At 39.6% G+C, this 25,033-nt stretch overlaps 1 protein-coding gene across 1 annotated transcript in view; it reads left to right on the forward strand.

Moving 5' to 3' along the window:
- Nucleotides 1-25,033, forward strand: part of TTC28 (tetratricopeptide repeat domain 28) — a 713,442-nt gene that overhangs the window by 523,487 nt on the left and 164,922 nt on the right. The window contains exon 6 of the mRNA XM_025400555.1: nt 10,463-10,970. Coding sequence (XP_025256340.1) covers nt 10,463-10,970 — 508 coding nt within the window. The remainder of the gene's footprint in view (nt 1-10,462; nt 10,971-25,033) is intronic.

Consider the following 25,033-nt stretch of genomic DNA (forward strand, 5'->3'; position numbering starts at 1 on the left):
AAAGGTTTATTTCTTGTGCCCACTGTATATTCATTACAGATCAGCCAGGGATCTATTCCACATTGCCATCATTCTCCCTTGAAGATCAACTCTGTTGGAACAGTCTATAGCAAAGAGAATGTGGTGATACATGCATTGATTTCTAAAGCTTTACCTGGAAGTGATCCTATTTATTAGCCACAGCAGGTCACATAGTCACCTACATCTGACTTCATGCAGGCAGCAATGTGTAATCTTACCTGCCTGGACAGAGAGAAGTCAGCATTTGTGAATGGCCTTAAAAACTACCGTAGGCCAGGCGTGGTGCCTCATGCCTGTAATCCCAACACTTTGGGAGGCTGAAGAAGGTGGATCACCTGAGGTCAGGAGTTCAAGACCAGCCTGGCCAACATGGTAAAACCCTATCTCTATTAAAAATACAAACAAAAAAAAAATTAGCTGTGCATGGTGGCACATACCTGTAATCCAAGCTACTTGGGAGGTTGAGGCAGGAGAAACATGTGATCCTGGGAGGCGGAGGTTGTAGTGAGCTGAGATTGTGCCACTGCACTCCAGGCCTGGGCGACAGAGCGAGACTCTGTCTCAAAAGGAAAAAAGAAAAAAAAAACCAAAACCTACTTTAAGTATTGTTAGTGCTTAAAAAAAAAACTACTTAAAAGTATTACTAGTGCTTAAATTAGTGCTTAAAATTAGTGCAATTGTATTCTTTGTTAGTCATTATTTTATACAGTATTTTGTTGCTGTTGTGATTACAGATCTTCCTAGTTTTCATCTACTTCATGGAAATATGTGAAAGTACAAATGGTCATGTCGCTTCCCCACTTAAACCTTTTGTGGCTTCCATTCCCTATCTGTGGGGATTGCAAATTCATCAATAGAGGCTAAACTATGTAGTCAAAAGAGTGCAAGGGCTAGAGTCTGACATATGTGGATCTGAACCCTGGTGTTGTTATTAATTGTGTACTTTTAGACATGCCACTTTATCTCTTTTGAGTCTTTGCCTCTTTGAGTCTAGACTTATCTCACCAATGGGTGAAATAATAATGTACACTTAAAAGGTTTGTTATAATAATCAATGAAACAATATATATGAAAAATGCTTTAGATTTTACAAACTGATGGACAGACAGAATTCATCTAAACTTACCTTTACAAACTCCTCTCCAGCCACTACCCGTGCTCCCAGGTATAAATGTCTTCTTATTCTTCAATCATAACACACTCCGACATACTTTGTGTCTTTGCTAATGCTGTTTCCGTTTCCTAGAATTACCCATTTCCCCAAGGAGGAAAACTCCAATTTATATATTTTCAAATTCCCTCCCCCTCCCCCTCCCCATCTCCCTCTTCCTCTTCCTCTCCTTCTACAGAGTTTCACTCTTGTTGCCCAGGCTGGTTTGCAATGGTGCCAACTCGGCTCACTGCAACCTCTGCCTCCCAGATTCAAGTGATTATTCTGCCTCAACCTCCTGAGTAGCTGGGATTACAGGCATGCACCACTAGGCTCGGCTAACTTTCTTTTTCTTTTTCTCTTTCTCTTTTCTTTCTTTCTTTCTTTCTTTCTTTCTTTCTTTCTTTCTTTCTTTCTTTCTTTCTTTCTTTCTTTCTTTCTTTCTTTCTCTCTCTCTCTCCTTCTCTCTCTCCTCATCTCTCTCTTCTCTCTCCTTCTCTCTCTCCTTCTCTCTCTCTTTCCCTCCCTCCCTCCCTCCCTCCCTCCCTTCCTTCCTTCCTTCCTTCCTTCCTTCCTTCCTTCCTTCCTTCCTTCCTTCCTTCCTTCCTCCCTCCCTCCCTCCCTCCCCCCCTCTCTCTTTCTCTCTCTCTTTCTCTCTCTTTCTCTCTTTCTCTCTTTCTCTCTTTCTTTCTCTTTCTTTCTTTTTCTTTTCTTTCTTTCTTTCGAGACGGGGTTTCACCACGTTAGTCAGGCTGTTCTCAAACTCCTGACCTCAGGTGATCTGTCCATCTCGGCTTCCCAAAGTGCTGGAATTACAAGCGTGCGCCACCGCACCTGGCCCAATATACTTTTCTTCAAGCAGTTTTAGGTTTACAGAAAATTAAACAAATAGTGTAGAGTTTCCACATATCCTTTCTCTCTCCCCCAATCATTTTCTCCTGTTATTGATATCCTGTATTAGTATGGTACATTGTTACAACTGATGAACCAATATTGATATATAATTGTTAACTAAAGTTCAATATTTACATTAGGGTTCACTCTTTGTATTGTATAGTTCTGTGGGTTTTGACAAATTTATAATGTCATGTGTCCCGTATTACCATGCAGAATAGTTTCATTGCCCTAAAAATCCCCTGTGCTCCATCTTTTCTCCATTCCCCCAACTCCCTTGCAACTGCTGATCTTTTTATTCTCTCTATACATTTGACTTTTTCAGAATGTAATATAGTTGGAATCATACAATATGTTGCCTTTTTAGACAAGCCTCTTTGACTAAGCAGTATACATTTAAAATTTCTTCCATTTCTTTTCACAGCTTGATAGATCATTGTTTTTAGCCCTGAATAATATTCCATTGTATGGATATCCCACAGTTTATTTCTGCATTCACCTTTTGAAAGATGTCTTATTTGCTTCCAGTTTTTAGCAATTATGAATAAAGCTGTTATAAACAGTCATGCACAGGTTTTTGTGTGGACACGTGTTCAACTCATTTTAGTTAATACCTGGGAGTACAGTTTCTGGAACACATCATAAGACCATGTTGAGTTTTCTAAGAAATGGCCCAACTGTCTTCCAAAGTGGCTGTATCATTTTTCATTCCTTCCAACCATGAGTGAGAGTTTCTATTGTTCCACGTTTTTGTCAGCATTTGATATTGTCAGTTCTTTTGGATTTTAGCTATTCTAATATGTAAGTAGTGTCATCTCATTGTTGTTTTAGTTTGCCGTTCCCTAATGACATACGATGTTGAACATCTTTCTATATGCTTCCTTGCTATCTGCATATCTTCTTTAATGAGATGTCTCTTCAGATATTTTGTTATTTTTTAACCAAGTTGTTTGTTTTCTTATTGAGCTTTTATATTTTTGATACAAGTCTTTTACCATATATGTGTTTTGCAAATATTTTCTCTCCATCTGTGGCTTGACTTTTCATTCTCTTAACACTATCTTTTGCATAGCACAGTTTTAAATACTAATGAAGTTCAACTTAATTTTTTCTTTCATTGAACATATTTTTGGTCTTATATCTAAAGGTCATGTAGATTTTCTCTGATATTGTCTTGAATTTTGTAGCTTTGCAGTTTACATTTAGGTGTGATCAATTTCAAGTTAATTTTTGTTAAATGTGTAAGGTCTGTGTCTAAATTCATTTTTTTGCATGTGATGTCCAGTTGTTCTAGCAGCATTTGTTGAAAAGACTATCCTTTCTCCATATGACTACCTTGGTATGCTGTCAAAGATTAGTTATTATATTTAGGTGAGTCTGGAGAATTTTCATTTAAAAAATTTTATTTCTCTTTTTAATGGATACATTGTAATTGTACATATTTATGGTGTACAATTTAATGTTTGGATACATATCTATGTTGTATAATAATCCAGTCATAGTTGTTTATCCATTACCTCATGCATTTACCATTTATTTGTGGTGGAAACATTCAAAAGCCTCTGTTCTAGCTGTTTTGTAATATACAGTATTTTATTGTTAGCCATAGTCACCTTACTGTGCAGTAGAACACCAGAATTTATTCCTCCCATCTAATTGTAACTTTGTACCTATTAACCAACCCCGCAGAATCCTCCCTTTTTTCTTCCCCTGCAGTCTCTGGCAAGGACTGTTCTACTCTCTGCTTCTAGAGTACCAACTTTTTTTTTTTTTTTTTTTTTTTTTTTCAGATTCCACATAGGAATGAGATCATGCATAATTTGGCATTCTTTGTCTGGCTTATTTCATTTAACACAATGTTCTCCAGGTTTGTCCATGTTGTCACAAATGACAGGATTTTAATTTTCTTGTGATGGAATCATATTTCATTGTATATGCATACCACGTTTTCTGTATCCATCCATCTCTTGTTGGACACTTAGGTTGATACCCTATCTTGGCCATTGTAAATAGTGCTACAGTGAACATGGGAATGCAGATAATCTCCTTGACATACGGATTTTATTTACTTTGGATATATAACCAGTATTGGGATTGCAGAATCATATGGTAGTTCTATTTTTTTGTTTCTCGAGGAGCTTCCACTTTGTTTTTTATAATGGTTGTACTGGTTTACAAGTCCACCAGTAGCGTGTAAGCATTCCCTTTTCTCCAAAACCTCACCAACACTTGTTTTCATGTATCTTTTTATAATAGCCTTTGTAACTGGTATCTCATTGTGGTTTTTATTTGCATTTCCTTGATTAGTGATGTTGAACATTTTTTTTCTCATACCTGTTGGCCATTTATATGTCTTCTTATGAGAAATGTTTATTAAGGTCTTTTGCCCTTTTTTTTTTTTTTTTTTTTTTTTTGAGACAGAGTTTCGCTCTTGTTGCCCAGGCTAGAGGGCAGTGGCGCCATCTCAGCTCACTGCAACCTCTGCCTCCCTGGTGCAAGCGATTTCTTGTTTCAGCCTCCTGAGTAGCTGGAATTATAAGCATGCACCACCACGCCTGGCTAATTTTTTGTATTTTTAGTAGAGATGGGGTTTCACCATGTTGGCCAGGCTGGTCTCGAACTCCTGACCTCAGGGGATCCACCTGCCTTGGCCTCCCAAACTGCTGGGATTACAGGTGTGAGCCACCAGGCCCGACCTGCCCAGTTTTTAATTGGTTTATTTTGTTTTTGTCTTGTTGAGTTGTTTAAGTTCCTTACATATTCTGGATATTAATCCCTTATCAGGTGTATAGCTTGCAAATATTTTCTTCCATTGTATAGGTTGTCTCTTTACTCTCTTAATAGTTTCCTTTGCTGTGAAAAGTTTTTAGTTTGAGGTAATCTCATTTGTCTATTTTTGGTTTTGTTGCCTGTGCTTTTGAGCTCATGTTTTAAAAATCCTTGCCCAGCCCAATTTCATGAAGCTTTTTCACTATGTTTTCTTCTAGCAGTTTATAGTTTCAGGTTTTATAGCTAAGTCTTTAATCTATTTTGAATTGATTTTTGTATATGGTAAGAGGAGTCTAGTCTCATCCTTCTGCATGTAAATATTCAATTTTCCCAGCACTTTTTTTTTTTTTTTTTTGAAGAGACTACCTTTTTTTTCCAATGTATGTTCTTGGCAACTTTGTCAAAAATCAGTTGGCTGTAGGTACATGAATTTATTTCTGGGCCTAGAGAATTTTCTTGAATGCAAGAATGAATGAACAAAGGAACAAACCAACCAACAGACTCCAAACACTCCAATGCCGGCCTAAACTTTCACTCTTTGAAGTAAAGTGCATTTACCAAGATTATGTGTTGGATATACACCTAATTGTATATGTGTTGAATTATGTATTGGATATGTGTTGGATTCCAAAATGTCCCTAAGTAAAGGGTGGATTTTTCTTAGTTTTTCTTCTTCTTAAGAGATGGGGTTTCGCTCTGTCATCCAGGCTGGAGTGCAGTGGTGTGATCATAGCTCCCTGTAGCCTCAAACTCCTGGGCTCAAACAGTCTTCCTGCCTCAGCCACCCCAGTAACTGGGATTACAGGTGCCCACCAGTGGTGCTGCACTACAAGGGTGAATTTTATTATGCATATATTTGCAGAAGAGCAGTATGAATCATATGCTGGTCTTCAGTATATGAAGTTGATGACATTTTTTACCATCAGTGGGGCAAGCTTCTTGTATTTTTAGTTGTGGTGACATAACCTTATGGTTTATTTTCTGGTTATCTTCTATCACATCTTTGAAATGAATAAAAGCTAAGTGAGTATTATCTTGGGTGGGATAGGAAGAAAAACTAAAATCTAAAATTTTTGAGCATCTTGTGATTGCTGAGTTCTGAACCAGGGTCATTATAAATACTATATTATTTAGTACTCGTGAAGGCTCTGTGAGATATTAATATTCCCATTTTACAGATGAGGAGATGAGGAAACTAAGTCTCAAAGATGTTCCAAATGTGTGTTATTACAGTGTGTTATTTGAATCAGTGAGTGCCTGATTCCAGAGTCTATACTTATTCTTCTATGTATCTCTGCCTATTGGGTTGTGGGCAGTTAATCTAGGACTTTGGGTTTATGGGCACTGAACTGGCAGAGAACACATGGAACATGTAGATTTGGGCAGTAAAAAAGAAATGCTATATTTCTGGTACTAGCTGCAGGTACATCTCCCGTTTTTCCAATGACATGTAGTGAATCAATCAGCAATTATATTGAATATTCTGTGTATAACACTATAAGCATGTAATCCTCCCACAAAATGTAACCCTTATGAAAAATACATATGGTAAGGGAGAAACATGCTAGATGGAAGGAAAACGTGTTTAAATCTTCAGCATAATATTTAATGGCAGTGTCATCGATGTGGTTATAGTTTGGGTAGTTTAAACTTTATTTCTTAAACTAAAAACCTGTAAAGGTGGTTTGAAGAAATATGAACAAATTTCTTACTCTAGTTTTATATCACATGAAACTAACTTGTCAGATGCAATTCTTCTGTAAATATTCAGGTCACAGAGCAAGAGGTAACTGACTCCTATGTGCCTAAATCTGCAGCTGGAAATTATACTTTGGCAAGAACATGAGTAATTTATATCTTGTAGAAAGAGAAAAATATTGTCTTATTCCAACCAGATAGTTTGTTAGCATAACTGTTTGTATGCATTTTAGTATTCAAATACAGATGTTCCAGAATATTTCCACTGTGGGAAGCAGCTGCTGCTATTCTAGCACAGAAATCTCAAAGAGATTAATATACAAAGGCAGCATGAACCTTGGTGGCAAATGCAGCATCTGCTTGAGGTGGGGCCTATGATTCCCCATAGATAGTGGGTCTTCAGATTCTCATTAACAGCCTGAAACCATGTTTCAGATCTAAGCTTATTCTACAGGAACAGGAACAAAGACAAGTGATTAATTTGTAATTCACTTAGCTGATAAATATCATCACATGTTATTTGCCCAGGGGCTGTAAAACACTGGACTTTATTTCCTGTAGCAACTGATAGGAATATAGATGTTTGGTCATAATGATTGATGTTTTCAGTTGCCATTACTAGCTTCTGCTTGCTAACAGAACTCAGCCCAGTCATCTTGCAGTCATAAAACATCGATCTACACCTTAGTGATGCATTCACAGAGCACTATATAGTTTACTAAAGGCACTCACATGCACTGCTTCATCTGATGCCATCTCAGCCCTGTGAAGTATGTACAGTATTGTCATTAGCAACATTTTACAAATAAAGAAAACAGGAGTGAAGAAGTAAAAGACTTATTAGTGTTACACAGCCAGGGCCTCTGATGCTAAATCCTGTTCCATTCTTATACTGTACCAAGCTGCCTCTCTAGTTTCAGAGGCAGTGATGTGTGCTTCATAAATTACATCCTTTCTAGAGATACTGACTTCCAGGACACCCGTCATGAAGAGTCCCAGCCTGGCAGCACTGCCTGGTAACTGGAGGATGCCAGGAAAGAGCCAGTGTAATAATCTTTCCCTTTTTCCCCCACACCCCAGAGGAGAAATGCCTAAATATTCCCTTCCTTATGTTCAGAGAGCTTTAGCAAGCAGCTCCTATGTCTCCCTGGCATTTAGAGAAATGAAGAACCAGAAGCAGAAGATCCCAGGGCTATCATTTGGAGTTGCCATAAACCAGAAGTTCCTGAGAACAGCGACGCCTGGGGTGTTGTGCCTGCCCCGAGACCTATAAATCTATCCCATGCAGTGTTCAAAGGCTCATGGCCTCCAACCAGATCTACTATTTGGAATTATCTAGTGAATTATTTATGGTTTACATATTTGACAGGGGCTCATGGCTGGGTTTGAAAATACTCTGTTCCTGGCTTGCTGCTTGGGCCTAAAAATGTCTGGAAAACCAAGGCTCAGAGAAGTTAAGTTGCTAAAGCTCTCAGAGCTAGTAAAGGGCAGTGCAATTCTGAACAAGGTGTATCTGATTCTAAGCTACAATAATTCCATAGTCAAAGAGCCTGCATGTTTTGCTTTGAGGGTAACAAAGATTTCTGGGTAGGAGTGGGTTGTGTCCTCCCTAGTCAGGTGGTGGAGAACCCACAAAGAATAAGGGAGGGCCAACTACTGAAGTAGAGGAAGGAGGCTGAGTCTCTAGGCCTGCAGCAAAGGAGGAAAAAAAGATTTGGGGGATAGACTATGGGTGGAGGTAGAAGCAGTATAAAGTCCCTTATACAATGTGTTGACATGAAGTCCTAACCTCAGCCCCAAAGAGGCTCACAAAGTAGAAGCTTGAGGCCAGTACACATACAAGTGACATGCTCTTTGTTGACGTCATTGCTGCTTCTGCCAGAAGCACACTGCTGCAGCATTGTGACTTGCATGGAATTGTTTCTGCTCTCCACCACTCAGAAAAAAAGAAACAGAAAAGTAAATTTCTAAGTATTTATTTCCTCTCTATTTTCTAAGTCTTTTTGTTAGAACATCTGTGAAATGATAAAAGCAACTTAAAACAATATGGGGCTTTTTTTTTTTTTTTGCAAATACGCTATTTGCAAGCACCACTGCACGTTGTGCACATGTACCCTAGAACTTAAAGTATAATAATAACAATAAAAAAATTATAAGAAGGGCAAGCAAAAAAAAAAGTGTCCCCAGTCATTTTGATCAAGAACTGCTATTTCACAGGCAAAGAAAATAGGGTAGAAAATCACTTATATCTATAAAATATTAATAAAAGTGTTCTGAAGTGCACAGACATAGAACACATTTCGTAAAGAAATGCCCTTACTCCAGGAGGGACAGCATCCCCTCCTTGTTATTCCCTAGCCAGGAGGCCCTTAGGAAAATTACTTGCCTATACGTAACAGAGTACACCCTTTGTTCTGGCAGGATCACATACTCACTTACTAAGAGAGAGCATCATGAAGAAAGGCAGCCACATGGCTCTAGCCATAGGCAGGTAATGAAGGAAAGAAAGGGTAGGCAAGCTTCCAAGTTTTAGGATAAAAAGAAGGGCAGAAAAATCCCAGCATAACTTCCCTTTTATATCTGCAAAGAAATTAGAAACCAAGGACTAGAATATAAGACTGCAAGTATTTAAGATTCTAGAAACCATGTAACATCTCCTGTATTTTCGTTGTCCCTTTGTGGTTCACTACACCAGCATAGAGTCAGTTTCATTAAAACCTTTAAGATAAAAAGGGTTTGCATACTTTTCCTTGGCCAAAATAAGAAGAAAAAAAAAAAGAATGAGTGGCAAGCAATGTGAGAGGACTAGGAAGATGGCATCTCTCTGCACAGAGAGGCTGGGATTAGAAGCGCTTCTAGGGAGGAAAAGAAGTGCTTGAAGAGCCAGCGTGAGCCTGAAAAGGGGTGGTGAGGCTTAATGGAGACCACCCCACTCAGAGTGCAGTGCAGGTTGTAACCCACCCATTTTTTTCCTCTGAGACTCATCCAAATCTAAGCCCTCCACAGTAACCAACACTGATGAAGTTACATTGAAGGAACAAAGATAAGAGAGCAGGACCCTCTCCAGTAAGCCCTGGGTCACAAAATCATCAGCATCATGGTAAACATCTCTCTTACCATTAAGATATCCATTTACTGTGGAAGAAGACAAGAATAGAGAAATACCCAGGAGTGCAAAAAGCCAAGCATGGATTTCTCTTATGAATTTCCTGTGGTCTGTTATATGTAGTAATTAATTTTGATTTTCTTTTTCTTTTTCTTTTTTTTTTTTTTTTTTTGAGATGGAGTCTCACTCTGTCACCACACAGGCTGGAGTGCAGTGGCGTGATCTTGGCTCACTGCAAGCTCTGCCTCCCAGGTTCATGCCATTCTCCTGTCTCAGCCTCCCGAGTAGCTGGAACTACAGGTGCCCGCCACCATGCCCAGCTAATTTTTTTTGTATTTTTAATAGAGACGGGGTTTCACCGTGTTAGCCAGGATGGTTGCAATCTCCTGACCTCGTGATCCACCCACCTCGGCCTCCCAAAGTGCTGGGATTACAGGCGTGAGCCACCACACCTGGCCTAATTTTGATTTTTTTATACATTTTCTCATACCACAGAGGTCAATAGGTATTAACAGAGATGTAATATCGTAATTAATATTAGAAATGTCAATAAGTCTTTAAAATGAAGGCTATATGTAATACAACTTGTTTCTAGGAAGATTAGGTATAGAAAGTTACTGATTAAAGTATCATTGTTTTTTATTAGGAACTTGCTGTTTGGATGTGTTCTTTATCAATTCTGCGTAGGTCTGTGGAAAACTGATAGAAGTACCATTAGCAGTTGGATTGGATAATTACAAGCAACCTGTAAAATTTTATCTGCCAAAACATACAAAACCATTCTGATGTGTTTTCATTTCTCCACTTTATGCTTTTCTCTTCAGGCTGCTTCATCAGCTTTGAGCAGTCTGGGCCACGTGTACACAGCCATTGGAGACTACCCCAATGCACTGGCCAGTCACAAACAGTGTGTTCTTCTTGCCAAGCAATCCAAAGATGAACTTTCTGAAGCCCGAGAACTTGGCAACATGGGAGCTGTGTATATTGCCATGGGTGACTTTGAGAATGCTGTGCAGTGCCATGAGCAGCATCTGAAGATAGCCAAGGACCTGGGGAACAAGCGAGAAGAGGCCCGGGCCTACAGCAATCTGGGCAGTGCCTATCACTACCGAAGGAACTTTGACAAGGCCATGTCTTACCACAACTATGTCCTGGAGCTGGCCCAGGAGTTGATGGAGAAGGCTATTGAGATGCGGGCCTATGCTGGACTAGGCCATGCTGCCAGGTGCATGCAGGATTTGGAGAGAGCTAAACAGTACCATGAGCAGCAACTGGGCATTGCTGAGGATCTCAAGGACCGGGCTGCAGAGGGGCGAGCATCCTCCAATCTGGGTAAGAACAGGGTTGCCTGCAAGAGCCGAGGTCAAAGTCATGAGCTGGAAATAGCTGGAGTAGATCACTATCTTTTAGAGGAATCTGTGTGTTTATATTTAAAAGAATATCCTTATTGTGTGTGCTCTTTTCCTTTTCTTTTTGAGACAGGGTCTTCGTCTGTCACTGAGGATGGAGTACACATGCCAAGGATGGTGTGGCACAACCACACCTCACTGCAGTGATCTTCCCACCTCAGCCTCCCAAGTAGCTGGGACGACAGGCACACACACCACACCTGGCTATTTTTTTATTTTTTGTAGAGACAGGGATCTTCTTATGTTGCCCAGGCTGATCTTGAACTCCTGGGCTCAAGCGATCTCCCCACCTTGGCCTTCCAAAGTGCTACAATTAAAGGCATGAGCCACCATGCCTGACCTCTTTCTTTAGATATATTTCCTTGGAGCCTGCCTTCTCTAAATCACACAATTCTTCCTGTCATCATAGTGCTGTAAGGATTAGAATTCTGAAATACTGGAAAAACAAAACATCCCAACCTTTTAATCTGTAGAGAGAGAAGAGCAACCAGATTTATCTAATTAGAGAGAAGAGACATGAAATGATGATATAGGCTATGTTTGGTTTAAATGAAAGAGAAGCTGCTAAGCAGTCATCAATAGATGAGAACATTTCTGAAAGGATTTTTCCTTACAGGGATTTCTTTACTTGGTGAATTAACCGCACAGGAAATGCATTTTTTCCTCAAAATTATGTGATTCAAAAAATAATATTGATAGTTTTAATATAAATGCAAAATTATTTTCATGAAAGATCTATTTAAAGATGATAGATTTACAATTGCTGTTTTGATAGTACTTGGTTACAATTAAAACATTTATAATTTGGGGGAATATACATGTAGTGGTAAGAGACAACAAGTAATTGGTAACTGGCAATTTTTTAGAAGATAATTTTTTATCCCTGTCTTCAAATAGATTTGGGTACATAATGAATGGAAGATGTGTTTGGAAGTATGAGCTAAACTTATCCCTGTGCCTGGAGCCACATGGTTTGTTCTTTGCCTATAGGGATTCAGGATGGGGAGAGGACAAAGAGAGGGTGACCTTATTGCTATGCTTATCAGATATGAGTAGCAGCAAAATGTAAAACTTAGCCACGTTCCCTCCCTCCCTCCCTCCCTTCCTTCGTTCCTTCCTTCCTTCGTTCATTCCTTCCTTCCTCTTTCTTCCTTCCTTCTTTCCTTTCTTTCTTCCCTTCCCTCCCTCCCTCACTCCCTTCCTGCCTTCCTCCATTCCTGCCTTCCTTTTCCCTTCCCTCCCTTCCCCTCCTCTCCCCTTTCCTTCCCTCTCCTCCCCTTCCCTTTCCAAGACAGGTTCTCCATCTGTTACCTTGGCCTGAGTACAGTGGCACAATCATGGCTCACTGCAGCCTCAAACTCCTGGGCAAAAGTGATCCTCCCACCTCAGCCTCCCAAGTAGCTAGAACCATAGGCGCAGCACATGCCACTTCGACCAGCTAATTTCTTTCTTTCTTTGTAGAGTCATGGTCTCACTATGTTGCCCAAGCTGGTCTGAAACTCTTGGGCTCAAGCAACCTGCCCATGGTGGGCATCAGCCACCATGCCCAGCTAATTTTCATTTGTTGTTTTGTTGTTGTAATGAGGCTTTGTTATGTTCCTCAGGCTAGTCTCAAGCTCCTGGCCTCAAACGATCATCCCATCTTGGCATCCAAAGTGTTGGGATGACAAGCATAAGCCACTGCACTTGGTGATTTTTTTTTTTTATAATATAAGCATTTACAGATACAAAATTTTCTCTAAACACTACTTGACCTGCATCCCATAATTTTTTATGTATTACGTTCACGTTTATTGAGTTTTTAACATCTTCTGAGTTGGTTTGTGACTTCTCTTTGACTCATGAAGTGTTTAATGTAAAAATATTTGGGGTTTTTCTCTGACAGAAAATCAGCAGTGATCTCTTCATGGCTGAGTTGAAAGATCTTTTGACATTTCTAAATTTCCCTAATCAGTATCAGTAGTTGACATGCTCTGCTAATTTTTCTGTGAAATTCTCTTCTCTTTAGGTTTCTGTGAAACACCACTGTTCTGATTTTCTTCCTGGATGTTCCTTCTGTATCTTCTGCATTGACTTTTTAATGCTCCCTTCAAAAAACAAACAATTTTTAAAAATTACAAAAGTGGCACTTAGTTTTGTAAAAAATTCTTACCATATAAAAGTTTATAAAATAGAAAAAGGAGGCTCACCCCTTCACATTAATATCTTCCCTTGTCCCACTCCTCAGAGTCAACTACTGTTAATAATTTGGTTATAATCTTTCCAGACCTTTGTACTACATACATAAACACATGTCAGTGCAAACATATATGTAAATATATACATGTGTGTATAGATTGTTCCCTTTCCAAATCTTGGTTTGTAACATACATACTTTTCTGAAGCTGCCTTTTTTACTCTGCCTCCTCTCCTAGGCTTCCCTCTATCTCATTATTCAGATATCCTATATTATTTTAATAGCTCCTTTCCATTGTATTGCCGCTTGTTAAATGTGGGAGTTGTCATATTTTTTATTGCTATTATATATTTATATTTATGTATTTAGATGATAAATACATTATTATTTTTTTAAATTATACTTTAAGTTCTAGGGCACATGTGCACAACGTGCAGGTTTGTTACATATGTATACTTGTGCCATGTTGGTGTGCTGCACCCATCAACTCGTCAGCGCCCATCAACTCGTCATTTACATCAGGTATAACTCCTAGTGCTATCCCTTCTTCCTCCCCCCTCCCCATAATAGGCCCTGGTGCGTGATGTTCCCCTTCCAGAGTCCAAGTGATCTCATTGTTCAATTCCCACCTATGAGTGAGAACATGCGGTGTTTGGTTTTCTGTTCTTGCGATAGTTTGCTGAGAATGATGGTTTCCAGCTGCATCCATGTCTCTACAAAGGACATGAACTCATCCTTTTTTATGGCTGCATAGGATTCCATGGTGTATATGTGCCACATTATCTTAATCCAGTCTGTCACCGATGGACATTTGGGTTGATTCCAAGTCTTTGCTATTGTGAATAGTGCTGCAATAAACATACGTGTGCATGTGTCTTTATAGCAGCATGATTTATAATCCTTTGGGTATATCCCCAGTAATGGGATGGCTGGGTCATATGGTACTTCTAGTTCTAGATCCTTGAGGAATCGCCATACTGTCTTCCACAATGGTTGAACCAGTTTACAATCCCACGAACAGTGTAAAAGTGTTCCTATTTCTCCACATCCTCTCCAGCACCTGTTGTTTCCTGACTTTTTAATGATTGCCATTCTAACTGGTGTGAGACGGTATCTCATTGTGGTTTTGATTTGCATTTCTCTGATGGCCAGTGATGATGAGCATTTTTTCATGTGTCTGTTGGCTGTATGAATGTCTTCTTTTGAGAACTGTCTGTTCATATCCTTTGCCCACTTTTTGATGGGTTTTTTTTTTCTTGTAAATTTGTTTGAGTTCTTTGTAGGTTCTGGATATTAGCCCTTTGTCAGATGAGTAGATTGCAAAAATTTTCTCCCATTCTGTAGGTTGCCTGTTCACTCTGATGGTTTTTTCTTTTGCTGTGCAGAAGCTCTTTAGTTTAATTAGATCCCATTTGTCAATTTTGGCTTTTGTTGCCATTGCTTTTGGTGTTTTAGACATGAAGTCCTTGCCCATGCCTATGTCCTGAATGGTATTACCTCGGTTTTCTTCTAGGGTTTTTATGATATTAGGTCTAACATTTAAGTCTCTAATCCATCTTGAATTAATTTTCGTATAAGGAGTAAGGAAAGGATCCAGTTTCAGCTTTCTACTTATGGCTAGCCAATTTTCCCAGCACCATTTATTAAATAGGGAGTCCTTTCCCCATTTCTTGTTTTTCTGAGGTTTGTCAAAGATCAGATGGCTGTAGATGTGTGGTATTATTTCTGAGGACTCTGTTCTGTTCCATTGGTCTATATCTCTGTTTTGGTACCAGTACCATGCTGTTTTGGTTACTGTTGCCTTGAAGTATAGTTTGAAGTCAGGTAGCGTGATGCCTCTAGCTTTGTTCTTTTGACTTAGGATTGTCTTGGCAATGCGGGCTCTTTTTTGATTCCATATGAACTTTAAAGCAGTTTTTTCCAATTCTGTGAAGAAACTCATTGGTAGCTTGATGGGGATGGCATTGAATCTATAAATTACCTTGGGCAGTATGGCAATTTTCACGATTTTTAGTTTATTTGCGCTGGGTACATAGTTCCTCCTTTAGCTCTGAGAAGTTTGATCAACTGAAGCCTTCTTCTCTCAACTCGTCAAAGTCATTCTCTGTTGCTGGTGATGAGCTGTGTTCCTTTGGAGGGGGAGATGCGCTCTGATTTTTTGAATTTCCAGCTTTTCTACACTGCTTTTTCCCCATCTTTGTGGTTTTATCTGCCTTTGGTCTTTGATGATGGTGACGTACTGATGGGGTTTTGGTGTGGGTGTCTTTTCTGTTTGTTAGTTTTCCTTCTAACCGTCAGGACCCTCAGCTGTAGGTCTGTTGGAGATTGCTTGAGGTCCACTCCAGACCCTGTTTGCCTGGGTATCAGCAGCAGAGGCTGCAGAAGATAGAATATTGCTGAACAGCGAGTACTGCTGTCTGATTCTTGCTCTGGAAGCTTCGTCTCAGGGGTGTACTCCGCCGTGTGAGGTGTTGGTCTGCACCTAGTGGGGGATGTCCCCCAGTTAGGCTACTCAGGGATCAGGGACCCACTTGAGCAGGCAGTCTGTCCGTTCTCAGATCTCAACCTCCGTGCTGGGAGATCCACTGCTCTCTTCAAAGCTGTCAGACAGAGTCATTAATATCTGCAGAGATTTCTGCTCCTTTTTGTTTAGCTATGCCCTGTCCCCAGAGGTGGAGTCTACAGAGACAGGCAGGCCTCCTTGAGCTACGGTGGGCTCCACCCAGTTCGATATTCCTGGAGGCTTTGTTTACCTACTCAAGCCTCAGCAATGGCGGGCGCCCCTCTCCCAGCCTCGCTGCTGCCTTGCAGTTAGATCTCAGACTGCTGCGCTAGCAATGAGGGAGGCTCTGTGGGCGTGCAACCCTCTTGGCCAGGTGTGGGATTTAATCTCCTGGTGTGCCATTTGCTAAGACCCTTGCTAAAGGGCAGTATTAGGATGGGAGTTACCCGATTTTCCAGGTGTTGTGTGTCTCAGTTTCTAAAGGGATTCCCTTCCCCCTTGCACTTCCCAGATGAGGCGATGCCTCGCCCTGCTTCAGCTCTCGCTGGTCCAACTGCACCAGCTGACCAGCACTGATTGTCAGGCACTCCCCAGCGAGATGAACCCGGTACCTCAGTTGAAAATGCAGAAATCACCCGTCTTCTGTGTCGCTGGCGCTGGGAGCTGGAGGCTGGAGCTGTTCCTTGTCAGCCATCTTGCTCCGGAATCGGAGTTGTCATATTTTGTTCCTTGATTCTTTTCTGTTCTTTCTTTGTATATGTCCTTTTATCATTTTTACCCCCAACCTTTTAAAAAAAATTTCTGTGGGTACATAGTAGGTACCCGTTGTGGGGTACATGAGATGTTTTGATACAGGCATGCAATGTGAAATAATCACATCATGGAGAATGGGGTATCCATCCCACAAGCATTTATTCTTTGTGTTACAAACAATCCAATTACACTTTTTAGTTATTTTCAAATGTACAATTAAGTTTCCATTGACTATAGTCATCCTGTTGTGCTATCAAATAGCAGGCCTTATTCATCCTTTCTACTTTTTGTTACCCATTAGCCATTCCCACTGCTCCCTGCAGTGCCCCTACTACCCTTCCCAGCCTCTGGTAACCTTCCTTCTACTGTTTATGTCCCTGAGTTCAATTGTTTTGATTTTTAGATCCCACAAATAAGTGAGAACAGGCAATGTTTGTCTGTTTGTGCTTGGCTTATTTCACTTGACATAATGACCTCCAGTTCCATCAATATTGTTGCAAATGATGACAGGATCTTATTCTTTTTCTATGGCTGAATAGTACTCCATTATGTACATGTACCACATTTTCTTTATCTGTGCATCTGTTGATGAACACTTACATTGCTCCAAAGCTTAGCTATTGTGAACAGTGCTGCAAAAAAAAATTGGAGTATAGATATCTCTTCGACATACTGATTTCCTTTCTTGTGGGTATATACCCAGCAGTGGGATTGCTGAATCATATGGTAGCTCTCTATTTTTTTTTTTGAGACAGAGTCTTACTCTGTAACCCAGACTGGAGTGCAGTGGCGTGATCTTGGCTCACTGCAACCTCTGCCTCCTGCGTTCAAGTGATTTTCCTGCTTTAGCCTCCCAGGCAGCTGGGACTACAGGCGCGCGCCACCATGTCCAACTAATTTTTGTATTTTTTAGTAGAGACAGGGTTTCACCATATTGGCCAGGCTGGTATTGAACTCCTGAGCTCATGATCCGCCTGCCTCGGCTTCCCAAAGTGCTGGGATTACAGTCGTGAGCCACTGCGCCCGGCCGGTAGCTCTATGTTTAGTATTTTTGATTAACCTCCAAACAGTTCTCCATAGTGGTTGTACTAATTTACATTCCCACCATCAGTGTGCTAGGATTCCCTTTTCTCCACATCCTCGCCAGCATTTGTTATTGCCTGTCCTTTGGATATAAGCCACTTTAGCTGGAGTGAGATATCTCATTGTAGTTTTGGTTTGCATTTCTGTAGTGATCAGTGATGTTGAGCACCTTTTCTTATGCCTGTTTGCCATTATGTGTCTTCTTTTGAGAAATGTCTATTCAAATATTTTGCCCATTTTTAAATCAGATTATTAGATTTTTTCCTATAGAGTTGTTTGAGTGCCTTATATTTTCTGGTTATTAATCCCTTGTCAAATGGGTAGTTGACAAATATTGTCTCCCATTCTGTGGGTTATCTCTTCACTTTGTTGACTGTATCCTTTGCTGTGCAGAAACTTTTTAACTTGATGTGATCCCACTTGTCCATTTTTGCTTTTGTTGCCTGTGCTCATGGGGTATTGCTCAAGAAATTTTTGCCCAGACCAATGTCCTGGAGATTTTCTCCAGTGTTTTCTTATAGTAGTTTCATAGTTTGAGGTCATAGATCTAAAGTCTTTAATCAGTTTTGATGTGATTTTTAGATATGGCAAGAGATAGGGGTCTAGTTTCATTCTTCTGCATATGATATCCAGTTTTCCCAGTACCATTTATTGAAGAGACTGTCTTTTCCCAGTGTATGTTCTTGGCACCTTTGTCAAAAATGAGTTCACTGTTGGTGTGTGGATTTGTTTCTGGATTCTCTATTCTGTTCCATTGCTCTATGTGTCTGTTTTTATACCATTACAGGCTGCTTTGGTTACTATAACTTTGTAGTATAATTTGAAATCAGGTAATGTGATTCTTCCAGTTTTCTTATTTTTCCTTAGGATAGCTTTGGCTATTCTGGGTCTTTTGTGGTTTCATGTAAATATTAGGATTGATTTTTTCTATTTCCTTGAAGAATGTCATTAGTATTTTGATATGGATTGCATTGAATCTGTAGATTGCCTTAGGTAGTATGGACATTCTAACAATATTGATTCTTCCAATCCATGAATGTGGAACATTTTTCCAGTTTTTGGTGTCCTCCTCAGTTTCTTTCATGAGTGTTTTATAGTTTTCATTATAGAGCTATTTCACTTATTTGGTTAATTCCTAGGCATTTAATTTTATGTGTGGCTATTGTAAATGAGATTACTTTCTTATTTCTTTTTTAGATTATTAACTGTTGGCATATGGAAATGCTGCTGATTTTTGTATGTTGATTTTGTATCCTGCAACTTTGCGGACTTTATCAGTTCTAGTGGTTTTTTTGATAGAGTCTTTAGATTTTTCTAAGTATAAGATCATGTCATCTGCAAACAAGGATGATTTGATTTCTTCCATTTAAGTTTGGATGTCCTAAATTTCTTCCTCTTGTCTGACTGCTCTAGGTAGGACCTCCAGTAGTATGTTGAATAACAGTGGTGAAAGTGGGCATCCTTGTCATGTTCCAGATACTAGAGGAAAGGCATTCAGATTTTCCCCATTTAGTATGATAGTAGCTGTGGATCTCTTGTATATTGCTTTTATTATGTTGAGGTATGTTCCTTCTACATCCCATTTTTTTGAGCGTTTTTATGAAGAGATGTTGAACTTTATCAAATACTTTTTCAGCATCAATTGAAATGGCTTTCATTTTGTTGATATGATGTATCACATTGATTGATTTGTGTTTATTGAACCATCCTTGCATCTCTATGATAAATCCCACTAGGTCATGATGAATAATCTTTCTAATATTTTGTTGAATTTGGTTTGCTAGTATTTGGCTGAGGATTTTGGTATCAATATTCATCAGAGATATCGGCCTGTAGTTTGATGTGTCTTTGGTGTTTGTATCAGGGTAATACTGGCCTCATAGAATGAATTTGGAAGTATTCTCTTCTTTGTTTTTTGGAACAGTTTGAGTAGGATTGGTATTAGTTCCTCTTTAAATGTTTGTTAGAATTCATCAATGAAGCCATTGAAGCCATCAGGTCCTGGGCTTTTCTTTACTGGGAGACTTTATTACAGCTTTAATCTCATTACTTGCTATCAGTCTGTTCAGGTTTTGGATTTCTTCGTATTTCAATCTTGGTAGGTTGTATGTATCTAGGAATTTGTCCATTTCATCTAGATTTTCCAACTTAATTGGCATATAGTTGCTCATAGTAGCCACTAATGATCCTTTGGATTTCTGCAGTATCAGTTGTAATGTCTCATTTTTTATTTCTGATTTTATTTATTTGTATCTTCTCTCTTTTTTAGTATGGCTAAAGGTTTGTCAGTTTTGTTTAACTTTTCAAACAACCAACTTTTATTTCATTTATCTTTTGTATTTTCTTAATTTCAAATTCATTTATTTCTGCTCTGATCTTTATTTTTTTCCTCTACTAATTTTGGTTTTGATTTGCTCTTGCTTTTTAGTCCTTTAAGATGCATCATTAGATTGTTTATTTGAAGTTTTTCTTCCTTTTTGAGGTAGGCACTTATAGCTATAAATTTAATACTGCTTTTGCTGCATCCCATAGGTTTTATACCCCCAACCTTTGACAACTGCTCCAGTATACAGTGTTTCCAACTCTGTATTCACCAGCTCTGACATCTTTCCTGCCTGAGCATCACTTTCACATTTCCAACTGCCTAGTAGGTATTCTGTCTCATTTTCATGCTGATCATTCAAAGTTAGTGAGCCCACACGTGAAACATCGTTTTTTCTAGGTTAACTCCTAGCTTTCTTAATTCCCTTGACAGCCCCACTCCTCTAGCTGTCTGCCTTAATTTCTTATTCCTGTATAACCAATTACCATACACTTAGTGGTTTAAAACAACACAAATTTATTATCTTACAGCTCTGGAGGTCAGGAGTCTAAAATCAGTTTCGCTGGGGTAAGGGTCAAAATATTGACAGTGCTAGTTCCTTTTTCAGAGTCCAGAGGAGAATGTATTTCTTTGCCCCTGTCAGCTGCCATCTTCCTCCTTCAGGACACATCACTCCAATCTCTGCTTTTGTCATCACATCACCTTCCCTTCTGACCCTGACTCCTGCGTTTCTCCAGTAAAGACTGGTGTGATTACATCAGGCCCACCTGGATGGTCCAGGATAATTTCCCTTTCTCAAGATTCTTAACTTGCAAAGTCCCTTTTGCCATGTAAGGTAATAAAAACCAAAAACCGCATGTTCTCGCTCATAGGTGGGAACTGAACAATGAGAACACTTGGACACAGGAAGGAGAACATCACACACCTGTCATGGGGTGGGGCAGGGGGAGGGATAGTATTAGGAGATATACCTAATGTAAATGACGAGTTAATGGGTGCAGCACACCAACATGGCACATATATACATATGTAACAAACCTGCACATTGTGCACATGTACCCTAGAACTTAAAGTATAATAATAATAAACAAAGATACCACAGTATCTACGACATAATTAATGTTCGACAAATATTTGTTGATCAAAAGAATGAATGAATAGGTGAACAAATGAACTAACACTAGTTTTGTTTCCCTTTTCTTCCCAAATAAGTTACTTTCTAGATATAAAATGTTTTTCTGACTAAAAAGAGACAGTTGTTTTTAAACTGATTGTTTTCCATAGTTGAATTATTAGGTATCTGACCTCAGGCCTTGATGGGAAGCACCTTCTACCTCTCGTATTTGACCCAATACTAGAAGCAATCAGGCCTGAAACTGATGTGTGTGGGAAGTGGCTCATGAAATGTACTCACCTTTGTATCTACTGCAGGCGTACACTAAGTCACCTTCATCACAGAGAAAGAGAGGAGAAACTGAGTCATGATTCTCATTGTCTCCCTACTGACTTTCCTAATTGCAGTTCATCCTAAAGTGAGATGAGAGGTAATTCTGCCTGGTTTCCCAGTAAATAAGATTCATGGTTTTCAGTGTGAGAGGACTTTAATTGAGCCTTCAGTCTAGTAACCTACTCTGCAGCACATTTGAGGTTTGACTCCAAACTTCTTAAATTAGAATGAGAAAGAAGGCCACCAAAAAACCAGAGGCTATGGAATTATTGTTATGCAACTACAGTTTTTTGAACATAAAAGAAAAGATGGCCATTTTCTTTTTCTTTTTTTTTTTGAGACAGAGTCATGCTCTGTTGCCCAGGCTGGAGTGCAGTGGCATAATCTCGGCTCACTGCAAGCTCTGCCTCCCGGGTTCACTCCATTCTCCTGCCTCAGCCTCCCGAGTAACTGGGACTACAGGTGCACGCCGCCTTGCCAGGCTAATTTTTTTTTTTTTTTTTGTATTTTTAATAGAAACAGGATTTCACCATGTTAGTGAATAAGCTTTTTGATGTGCTGCTGGATTTGGTTTGCCAGTATTTTATTGAGGATTTTTGCATCGATGTTCATCAGGGATATTGGTCTAAAATTCTCTTTTTTTGTTGTGTCTCTGCCAGGCTTTGGTATCAGGATGATGTTGGCCTCATAAAATGAGTTAGGGAGGATTCCCTCTTTTTCTATTGATTGGAATAGTTTCAGAAGGAATGGTATCAGCTCCTCTTTGTCCCTTTGGTAGAATTCGGCTGTGAATCCGTCTGGTCCTGGACTTTTTTTGCTTGGTAGGCTATTAATTATTGCCTCAATTTCAGAGCCTGCTATTGGTCTATTCAGGGATTCAACTTCTTCCTGGTTTAGTCTTGGGAGAGTGTATGTGTCCAGGAATTTATCCATTTCTTCTAGATTTTCTAGTTTATTTGCATAGAGGTGTTTGTAGTATTCTCTGATGGTAGTTTGTATTTCTGTGGGGTCGGTGGTGATATCCCCTTTTTCATTTTTTAATTGCATCTATTTGATTCTTCTCTCTTTTCTTCTTTATTAGTCTTGCTAGTGGTCTATGTATTTTGTTGATCTTTTCAAAAAACCAGCTCCTGGATTCATTGATTTTTTGAAGGGTTTTTTGTGTCTCTATCTCCTTCAGTTCTGCTCTGATCTTAATTATATCTTGCCTTCTGCTAGCGTTTGAATGTGTTTGCTCTTGCTTCTCTAGTTCTTTTAATTGTGATGTTAGGGTGTCAATTTTAGATCTTTCCCGCTTTCGCTTGTGGGCATTTAGTGCTCTAAAGTTCCCTCTACACACTGCTTTAAATGTGTCCCAGAGATTCTGGTATGTTGTGTCTTTGTTCTCATTGGTTTCAAAGAACATCTTTATTTCTGCCTTCATTTCATTATGTACCCAGTAGTCATTCAGGAGCAGGTTGTTCAGTTTCTATGTAGTTATGCGGTTTTGAGTGAGTTTATTAATCCTGAGTTCTAGTTTGATTGCACTGTGGTCTGAGAGACAGTTTGTTATAATTTCTGTTCTTGTACATTTGCTGAGGAGTGCTTTACTTCCAACTATGTGGTCAGTTTTGGAATAAGTGACGTGCTGAGAAAAATGTATATTCTGTTAATTTGGGGTGGAGAGTTCTGTAGATGTGTATTAGGTCCACTTGGTGCAGAGCTGAGTTCAATTCCTGGATATCCTTGTTAACTTTCTGTCTCATTGATCTGTCTAATGTTGACAGTGGGGTGTTAAAGTCTCCCATTATTATTGTATGGGAGTCTAAGTCTCTTTGTAAGTCTCTAAGGACTTGCTTTATGAATCTGGGTGCTCGTGTATTGGGTGCATATATATTTAGGATAGTTAGCTCTTCCTGTTGAATTGATCCTGTTATCATTATGTAATGGCCTTCTTCGTCTCTTTTGATCTTTGTTGGTTTAAAGTCTGTTTTATCAGAGACTAGGATTGCAATTCCTGCTTTTTCTTTGTTTTCCATTTGCTTGGTAGATCTTCCCCCATCCCTTTATCTTGAGCCTATATGTGTCTCTGCACGTGAGATGGGTCTTCTGAATACAGCTCACTGAAGAGTCTTGACTCTTTATCTAATTTGCCAGTCTGTGTCTTTTAATTGGAGCATTTAGCCCATTTACATTTAAGGTTAATATTGTTATGTGTGAACTTGATCCTGTCATTATAATATTAGCTGGTTATTTTGCTCGTTAGTTGATGCAGTTTCTTCCTATCATTGGTGGTCTTTATATTTTGGCATGTTTTTGCAATGGCTGGTACCGATTGTTCCTTTCGATGTTTAGTGCTTCCTTTTGGAGCTCTTGTAGAGTAGGCCTGGTGGTGACAAAATGTCTCAGCATTTGCTTGTCTGTAAAGGATTTTATTTCTCCTTCACTGATGAAACTTAGTTTGTCTGGATATGAAATTCTGGGTTGAAAATTCTTTTCTCTAAGAATATTGAATATTGGCCCCCACTCTCGTCTGACTTGTACAGTTTCTGCCGAGAGATCCGCTGTTAGTCTGATGGGCTTCCCTTTGTGGGTAACCCGACCTTTCTCTCTGGCTGCTCTTAACACTTTTTCCTTCATTTCAACTTTGGTGAATCTGACAATTATGTGTCTTAGAGTTGCTCTTCTCGAGGAGTATCTTTGTGGCATTCTCTGTATTTCCTGAATTTGAATGTTGGCCTGCCTTGCTAGGTTGGGGAAGTTCTCCTGGATAATATCCTGCAGAGTGTTTTCCAACTTGATTTCATTCTCCCTGTCACTTTCAGGCACACCAATCAGACGTAGATTTGGTCTTTTCACATAATCCCATATTTTTGGAGGCTTTGTTCATTTCTTTTTACTCTTTTTTGTCTAAACTTCTCTTCTTGCTTCATTTCATTCATTTGATCTTCAGTCACTGATACTCTTTCTTCCAGTTGATTGAATCGGTTACTGAAGCTTGTGCATTTGTCACATAGTTCTCGTACCATGGTTTTCACCTCTATCAGGTCATCTAAGGACTTCTCTACATTGGTTATTCTAGTTAGTCATTCGTCTAATCTTTTTTCAAGGTTTTTAGCCTCTTTGCGATGTGTTTGAACTTCCTCCTTTAGCTCAGAGAAGTTTGATCATCTGAAGCCTTCTTCTCTCAACTCGTCAAAGTTATTCTCCATCCAGCTTTGTTCCATTGCTGGCGAGGAGCTGCATTCCTTTTGAGGGGAAGAAGCACTCTGATTTTTAGAATTTTCAGCTTTTCTACTCTGTTTTTTCCCCATCTTTGTGGTTTTATCTACCTTTGGTCTTTGATGATGGTGATGTACAGATGGGGTTTTGGTATGGATGTCCTTTCTGTTTGTTAGTTTTCGTTCTAACAGTCAGGACCCTCAGCTGCAGGTCTGTTGGAGTTTGCTTGAGGTCCGCTCCAGACCCTGTTTTCCTGGGTATCAGCAGCAGAGGCGGCAGAAGAGTGAATATTGCTGAACAGCAAATATTACTGCCTGATCATTCCTCTGGAATCTTCATCCCAGAGGGTTACCCGGCCATGTGAGGTGTCAGTCGGCCCCTACTGGGGGGTGCCTCCCTGTTAGGCTACTCGGGGGTCAGGGACCCACTTGAGGAGGCTGTCTGTTCTCAGATCTCAAACTCCATGCTGGGAGAGCCACTACTCTCTTCAAAACTGTCAG

The sequence above is a fragment of the Theropithecus gelada genome, chromosome 10 (genome assembly GCF_003255815.1).
Source record: "Theropithecus gelada isolate Dixy chromosome 10, Tgel_1.0, whole genome shotgun sequence".
NCBI lineage: Eukaryota > Metazoa > Chordata > Mammalia > Primates > Cercopithecidae > Theropithecus > Theropithecus gelada.